The sequence below is a fragment of the Argiope bruennichi genome, chromosome 9 (assembly GCF_947563725.1).
Source record: "Argiope bruennichi chromosome 9, qqArgBrue1.1, whole genome shotgun sequence".
Lineage (NCBI taxonomy): Eukaryota > Metazoa > Arthropoda > Arachnida > Araneae > Araneidae > Argiope > Argiope bruennichi.
This window is the reverse complement of record NC_079159.1, coordinates 14345219-14354517: the sequence shown is the minus strand read 5'-3', so window position 1 is coordinate 14354517 and position 9299 is coordinate 14345219. Positions and strand designations below refer to the sequence as shown.

The 9299-nt window shown below is 31.5% G+C and overlaps 1 protein-coding gene across 1 annotated transcript; it reads right to left on the bottom strand.

Annotated features, from left to right (window-relative positions):
• Positions 1-301: 301 nt before the first annotated feature.
• LOC129984183 (probable malonyl-CoA-acyl carrier protein transacylase, mitochondrial) lies at positions 302-9121 on the bottom strand. The gene is made up of 5 exons (XM_056093995.1): positions 8558-9121; positions 7727-7939; positions 4531-4618; positions 2984-3201; positions 302-763 (listed from the first exon to the last, which is right to left on the bottom strand). Exons 1-5 carry the CDS (start codon positions 8834-8836, stop codon positions 368-370), a joined length of 1194 nt encoding a protein of 397 aa, XP_055949970.1. The 5' UTR covers positions 8837-9121; the 3' UTR covers positions 302-367.
• Between the last annotated feature and the right edge of the window lie 178 nt (positions 9122-9299).

Here is a 9299-nt window from a genome sequence, read left to right as displayed (position 1 = left end):
TATATATATATATATATATATATATATATATATATATATATATATATATATATATATATATATATATGCGTGTGTGTGTGTGTGTGGGATAGTGTCTTTTTATTTCCTCTCAAAAATAGTAAACAAAGAAAGGCAAGCGAACATTGGTGACTTATCTAGGGGATATATTTCACATGAAACAAAAATTGGCGAAATCGACACACACACAAACACATATTTGAACTTTTTAGCAATAATTAGTCCTAGAGAACCAACTGGTGGCCATTGCGGACAATCAATGAATAAAAAATAACACACAGAATACTAATATATAAATTTATTATTTACAATTCAATTAATTTATGTACATTTAAAAAAAATTTTAAGGTCATGCCAATATACTCTTACAATTATCATAAGCTATTCTATTATTCATGCGTAATATGGTCTTCATCGATGTTCCTGGTCCACATTCAAAGACATTGGGGAATTTCATTCCTTGACTTCTTTCGAAGATGATGTGCATTATCTGTTCCCATCGAACTGGCTTGCAAAGTTGTTCTGCTAAATTCATGCGTATTTGATCGACGTTCCCATAAGGATTGCCATCGACATTCGAGTGCACCGGAATGAGGGGCACTTCGAATGGTGTTGCTTTCAAAGCTTTTTGTAAAATTTGCTTTGCTGGCTTCATCACTTTCGTATGAAATGCACCACTTACAGGTAAATACTTCAGCTTCTTTATTCCATATTTCGCGGCATTCGATTCCAAAAATTTGAGAGCCTGAAAAGAACAAATAGATATTTTGAGAAAGAAATGTAAACATTTATTTATAAACTATCTTTATGTAATTCGTATGCTCTTCTTTCTAACATGGGAATTTTAAATGGTAGGAATGTTTAATAAACATTTTTTTAATGTCTTTATTGAAAACTTCTAAATTTATTCTACAAAATAATTTCAAATATGTGAAATAGAATCCTAAAACTACAGGAACATGATGCAACGTTCTTTATAACGAGTAGATTAGAATGCAAATGCTGAATCAGTTTCCAAAATAGTTCCCAAAAGTGATGACAAATTTTTGCTGAAACTCTATAACTTGTGGTAGCATTACTTGTCAACGACTCGACTTAATATTAATGTTCGTTCGCCAAAATTAAATTTTTGTAGGGCTATTTTTCGTCAAATATAATCCTGTCAATTTTTTAATGCATCCTAAAAGCCGTTTGTTACTATATTAGTTAGCCATCCTGTGGCATTTTGAATTTTTAGGTTTGTACACTTTTGTCATGCCTAGGGAAAAAACGGACATTAATTTAACATTATCAGTTGCGACTGCATTCTTTTGTTCAAAATCATCTTTTACCAAATCATCATCTGCAATGCAACCTTTACCTTGTGACACACACAAAATGATGTTTCGTTTAATGGGCAGCAATAAATAAAGATAAATAAGAATTATATTTAATATAAACTTGTAAACGAATTATAGAAAAAAGTGTTGTAATCACCAAAACGTTCTAACTCGAGACTTTGAAGAATCTCTACGCTTTAGATCTCCCTGCGTTCGAAAAACGTATCTTTGGCATTATGCTTGTCTGCCCGTTTATCTGTCTGTGATAAAGATAACTTAAAAACGCTTTGAGACAGACGGATGAAATTTGGCATAAATCTTTACACCAAATTTGTAGATTTCTATTAAATTTTGAACAAAATACTGTTACGAATCTGTGATGCGGTTTCCCAGCGTGGTTGGTTCCATCATCAGAAAGACTGTTTTACAGTCATCGGTATTGGGCGGAGTCCGGGTGTCGCGTCGGAGGTCCCAGAGCTTGGCGACAAATTTGGCGACTTTGGCGCCAAAATAGATTATACCCGAAACATCAAGAATTTTCCCGATCCGTCCAGTAGGAACCGAGATACGCCTCGAACGTTCCTGATTGGTTGAGAAGCTTCTAGCCCTGCCTCCTGAGACCTATAAACGGAGGCAGTTTGCAGCTGCCGCAGAGCAGGATAGTCGGAATCGACGGTGAAGAACGGGTCTCCCAGAGATTAGCAGAGCAGCGACGGAGTCGAGCTAGTGCTGAACTAAGCTGTGCGCTACTGTCAGCAGTAGAGTCTTTTTGTGGGCACGTCTCGGCTGAAGATAATTGCCTTCTCTATGCTGTATATAGTTGAGGTCCTTGTGCTGTCCTGTGTGTCTTCCTGTAAATAAACGTCGTTGTTTTATTTTCTACCGCCGACTGCTGATTGAGCGTTCTCCACACCATATAACTTCCACTATACAAACGAACCCGGAAATTTCGGAACAATACGTTTAGAGAAAATCTGTCTGTCCGGCTGTCCAAATATAAATTTACACGATAGCTATAAAAGAAAAGGTAAAGATAGATAAAATTCGGTTCACAAATTTAAAATCTATAGTTTAGACACTTATCAAATTTTGAGCCAAATCAAACAAGGGTTTCAATGTCTATCGGTTTGTATTTTCAGAAACATGCGAACATAATACTTCAAAAACGCAACGATTTAAATATATCAAATATGATATAGAATTTTGCGACTACAAGTGTAGTTTTTCTTTTAAATTTTTGTTTGAATCGGTTGGGTTTGGTTGGTTTGGTTTGGTTATATTAACGTCCCCTTTTGAAGCAACAGTAGGGCTATTTTGGGACGGACCTCGTAATTTTGAACCGCAGTCAGATGACGAGGACGACACCTGAGCTGGCACCCCTCTCTCCACACCACACCAGTTGAATCGGTTGGGAAAAACGCATCTAAAACACGCATTCGATTCATACTATTAACGGCATGCCAGGGACTAAACGCCAAAAAAACTCATCAAGGACAGATTCAGTAAAAATATTAAATTCACGTCGAAAATTTGGAGACCACACCAGCTGGTTCGATAACTTCTTTGCATATAAATTTCATATACTCTTTTATCTTCCCATACACTCTATGACCGAAATCATAGTAATAAATCAGGAAAGAACTCACTTCTAAGTGGCCAGCAACAACTTTGCAGTCTGGAAACAAATATATGGCAACTTTGCACTCTGCATCGAATAATGTTTGTTGTTCACACCACTCTCTGGCTTCCTTACATGCCAGTTTGATTTTTGCCCCGGGCGACAAGAAAACAGTCATCATGCCACTAGGTTCTGCGTCTGATGCTGCTTGCATAGCTTCTCCACGGATTTTGAGAAGTCGAACAGCTGAAAGAGATAACATTTTTGGAAATAAAGAGTAATTATTATTATTATTAAAATTATGACAATGCTGGTACAATAAAAATTGTTTATTCGAAAGGATTAAATAAATAATGAAAGTAATTAAAAGAGTAATATTGCTAATACTGGAAACTACTTTTAAATAGTTCGAGATAATTTAAAGTAATTGTTAAATATTTAAGTTAAGTTTTGAGTCATTTTCTGCATCAATTAGAATAAGAGTTAATAATATTTTGTGAAGAATAGCATTCAGACTTTTAGCTAAACACTTTGTTCTTAAAGTAGCAGAAATGCCAAATGTATGTGTGTTGTCATGATATCTCATAATTTAATTTAAATCCTAAATAATTTCCTAATTTTTATCTTAAATTAGGCCATACTACCTTATTCTCTTATTTCCTAATTCAAATCCCGCTTTTTATTTAATTATTTCTAACAGAGATTCTAAAAAAATGCTGAATATATGTGTGTCCCGATATCACTTAATTTAATTTAAATCCTAATTAATTTTTTCGTAATTTTTATCTTAAATTAGCCTGTGTTACCTAATTCTCTTATTTCTTGATACAAATCCCAATTTTTTATTTAATCATTTTTAATACAGATTCTAAAAATTTGTTGAGTTTGTAATTTCTCAAGCTCCGAGAAAAGGGATAAAATCCCTAAACCAACATATTCCTTCCAAAGATACCCTTTTCTATGTCAACATGTAACAGAGAAATCCCTATCAGAATCTCTTATTGATATCACTGACAGGAAAAATTTTTCTTGTCTTCTGGTGTGAACAAATGCATTCCAACTTTCTTCACATGCACAATCCTAATCCTCACATGCAAAAATAAATAGAAATTTATTCCTAAAAAATATCATCTTTTTTGACCATGCATCTGTCCAAATGTGCTCCCCCTCACACACAAACAAACACACACACAGTAAAATATTATAAAAACTTTTTATTTATTGCACATTTTTATGTTAAAAAAATTTGTCATTTGTAAATTAAATTAATAAGAAAAAATATGATAGTTAAAATCCTGCAATCATATAAAAAAATATTTGGAACTTAAGTTAATCTATCCCTAAAATAAGTAAATATGTTAATAGACCCCATAAAATTAATTTCAATTTTTAAAAAACAAACAAACAACACATTTATTTTAACATACAATTATTTTGCATTATAATGGATTGTTCATTAAATTTTTTAACTGACTGTATAAAAGTGAAGTAATTTAGTACTATAAAAATATTAGACTTTTATTTGGCATGTGAAATTAATTACAAAAATAATAAAAGTATAAAAAAAAGACATACCATTTTCAAATTCAAGTGCTCCAGAAAAGACTAGGGCACTATATTCTCCAACACTAAAACCAGCAGTTGCCACACAGTTGTTTATCATCTGGAAACAAATAAATATTTCAGAGAAATTAATATTTTAAATTTATGAAAGCATCAACTATAAATAACAATAACAACAACAACAACAAAAAAACCCCAATTTATTTCGTTTTAAAATAATTAATATATTAACTAACATGTAATTACTCTCAAACAGCCCTAGCACATCAGAGAAATTATGAAGAGCAAACAAAGGTAAACTTCGGTTTTGCCCATCGAAAACCAGTTTATGATTACCAAAATGAATGGCAGTCACTTTCACGCAAGTCAGAAAGTGTCCATCAAAATATTTACTTTTCGAAAATGAGCTAATAATTTTTGACTAAAGTAAAATCATCAATGATGCGGAAATTTGGATATCATACTTCTTTTGAATTCATATTTACAATGGACGCCAAATGCTGTGTATGGTCATTGGAGAAAGAATCACAGATCTATTAAAACTTAATTACACAAAATAAAAATTTGTTAAATTTCATTCATTTTAATTTAGCATTCATTTATATTAATTTTTGATAGTTATTAATTTACTAAATTTCAGCTGCCCTTTCTTTTTTATATAATTTTAGTTTGAGATTTGAAAGAGTCTATTTAACTCTTTGAAATTTAGTTCATTTCCTGAAACTTTTATTACTAAACTAGCTGACCCGGCAAACGTTGTTCTGCCACATAAATTATTTCTAGTGAATATTTTGGTTGTTAATTAAAAAATAACGAATGTATTGTAAGTGTGTGGGGATGGGATCTATGACAGAAAGGGGAATGGAGCGCTGTAGATGATAATCGCCGAAAAAAAAAAAACATTTATTTTCTCAATACAATGTATTTATTAACGTAACGAACATATACATTGTTTGATCTCTTAAAAGTTAAACGTAAAGTGAAAAAGGTAATTTATTTTTTATCTTAAAGTATAAAAATGAAATAAAGAAAACCAATATTCATTTCAAAGAGCATATTAGAGTACGATATTTTTTGTCAGTCCGTATTTAGCCAACAGAAATAAGCTCGATGGTTTGCCAACTCTAGAACATGCCACGTATAATTGTCCGTGTGAAAAACATAGCGTGCCCAAATCTAAGCCGCAAACAGACATCGTATGGCCTTGCGACTTATTGATTGTCATTGCGAATGCCAATCTAATAGGAAATTGAACGCGTTTGAATTGAGCTGGCATGTCTGTGAGAATCATTGGAATTCGTGGCAGCAAAACATTTTCGGCTTGTAATTTGCCTTTCAAAATGGTGGTTTCGATAACGTTTTTCATCAATTTTTTAATGACCAATCGTGCGCCATTGCACAGCCGTGGTGGGTTCAAATTCCGAAGTAAAATAACCGGGGATACAACTTTTAGTCGTAGAAGGTGTGGTGACATGCCTGACAAATCCAGTGAGCTCAAAAACTCTATTGGATAATTTACAGCTTCGTTAGCATCGCAAACTGTGTCGATCATTTGTATGATACCAAGTCGCCTGGCAACGATTGCTGTATCTTGAAGTTTAAATCATGGACGTCCACATTTTTTGCTGCCAAGATGGCTCGTTCTGTCAGACACGCATGTATTTTGTGCGTACATCGGGAAATATATGAGAGCATTTTGCGAATCAATGATAGTGCCGAAATTAGTGGGCAATTTTAAGCTCCCAGTATTTTCATAGATAGCAACTTTTCAATCGCCGATATCTAACAGTTGGTCCAAGAATGTGACAGCAGATGGATCTTGTAGCATTTGGACGCACGTGTTTATTTTTAGCTGGACTTTTTCAACATTACATCACAGTGCCGAAGATTTCAAGCAAGCATTGATCTTATCAGCGTACGGTGAACGTGGATAGGAACACCCTACTTACCTAGCGTTATGAAATATACTTTACGACCTATTCTCATACCTACCAAATACTCATAAAAAATTTCATGAAAATCGGTCGAGCCGTTTCGGAGGAGTACGAACACAAACACCGTGACATGAGATTTTTATATATTAGATATTTAAGCCATTTAATGAAGAAAGAACATTTTCAAAGTATCATCATTCATTCTGTGAAACACATTTATAAAATCATTTTGTATATTTCAGATATTTACAAAAAGAACCATTTTTGACACATAAACCAGAAAGATTTGTTAGAAGAAAATATGATCATTGTCACACATACACAAAAACAATGCAAAACATACCAAGTGGATCTGTTTAATTTGCCAAGTATTTTTATATTTAGCACAAAAAGAAAACTCCAAAATACTTTGTACTAAAGAATGATATTTCAATACATTTAAAAAATAATTCTTAGTTAAAAAAAATTAAATTAGCCACAGTTATAACTCATTATTCCAATTATTTTCTGTTTATTTAAATTCTGCTAGATTTATAGTTCGTCAACAGATTCTGAGATGACCGCATTTCGATGATTCCATATCAATCAATGTGAAACGCGGAATGATGAGTGCATTTCCGATGTTCCCTTTGACCTTGGATTTCCTCAATTAGATACTAGGAAATGTAAACATTTCCTCCTTTTACTCCTATTTTGATGAATTAAACCCATCCTAATGCATGCGCAAAAGCGCAGTGGGTTTTACAATCCGTTGCTGAATTATACCTTATACCTTTTTTTTAAAAATGATATTAAGTGGTGGTGAAATTGATTAATTTGATATGATTAAAAACATTTTATATAACATATTAGAAAACTAAAAAAAAATTGCGGTACTGAATGCCTTTTAAAAATTATAACATTTTTCTTTTTTGTCTAAACTTTAAATATTATTTTAAAGATTTCTTTTGAGTGTCAAAATAATGTTTTCATTGAAGATAAAAACACTTTTAAGTATGTCCAACAAGATATGTTATGTATGAAAGAGATAATTATGAGAGAAATATTTGAGCAAAATTTCTAGCTGTGTAAATTTTTAAAAATTATTCATACAAATAGAAAACAATTTAAACCACAAAACATATAGGTTATTCAAATAACAATCAGAAACATAATCCAGTAATTTTATATATTTTTTTCAAACTACAAGGTAAACATTTAATCAAAAATGACAAAGATGAAAATCAGCTTATTCCAAAGTAAAATCATACAGAGATTTCAAAAATTAATTGTACCTCTTCTGATTCAACTCTCAATTTTTCAATAGCAGCCAATGAAGCAACCATAACTGCCACTTGTGAATGCACAGTCATATTCAACATATCTTCAGGTCCATTCATGCAGAGATCAAGTAAATTATACTTTAATATTTCACTAGCACAATCAAACATTTCTTTTACTTGAGGATATTCCAAAAGTGATTTCCCCATTCCGACATACTGAGAACCCTAAATGGAAACAGTAAATTTATGTGGTTCATTTTCCTTATTTTTTTTTTTTTCAAAACATAAAATAATAGGTAAAATTTGCTTTCATATTCCATAAAGTTTCAAATAACACTGAATAATGATATTCTATATTTCCTATTAATGCAATCCAAAAGTTAATAAACAAGAAACAAATAAATATTAAGTACAATTTTCAATGCATTTATGCATCATAAAAATATTTTAAATAACTTAGTAATACATTTAAACCAAAGGAGATCATCTTACAACTTCATCTAATAATGCAATTTAATTTGAGCAAATCAGATTCATAAATATAAACCATTTAGATCTTTATAAAGAGCAGAGAAGACTAGAAACAGGTGAAATAAACAAACAAAAAATCATAAATCTATAAAAAGCCGACAAATTTCCAAGCATTTTAAAACTAAAGTGAGAGATTTGCTACTCTAATTGTTAGAAATGTATGAGTTTATCTGTCTATGCTTAAAAGCCTTCCACTCTATAATTAAACCATCAATCTATGAATTACCAACCACAAACGGCAAAGAAATAAAAATTTAACTATATTACATTAAATATATTTTTGGTGAATTAACAGGAAGTAAAATAACACACCTGGCCGGGAAATAAAATAACAGACGTAGTGGTAGGATCAACATTAGGGCGAAATGACTTTGTTGACTGAAGTCTTTTCTTAGGATAAACTGGTGTGTGCCATTGATCGGTTTCAGGATCCCTTTCTGTGAAAGAAGCTGAGCCTTCAACTAAATGTTTTAGATTGACTTTTGGTGGATCACCTTTGGAACAATTTAAATGAGCAGAAAAACTGAGAGATCGAAAACGACAAAATGCACAAGCAGTTTTAAAGAATCGGGAATACTGAAAATACGACATGATTTGAAGACTAATGTATCGATTTTTTTTCTTTTTATTTCGCCTCTTTTCCTAAGTGTGATATGTTTTGCCAAAAAAAGTTTCAATTTTGTGCACTTTTATTAAAATTATTTGCAAAGTCAGCTTTTATTTCAAATTTTCACTAAGCAACTTCTTTATACGATATAAAAATAAGCATGTATTCAATCAAGTTAATAGTAAATATTATACAAAATATTGTAGAGAAACTGGTAAAAGTTAAAGCATAAAAGCCGATCACATTGAGTAGCACATGATTGTTTACAAATAAAGCATGGGGAAATTTTCAAATTTTTCTTTTATATCACTTCAGTTTATGTTTTGGATAGAAAATTTTACATACTATGTTTAAATAATAAATGTTAAATCTTTATTAGGAATCATTGATTTTCAGGATAATTACTGAATTTACTTTTTATAATATTTAAAACAGAAAACTATACTC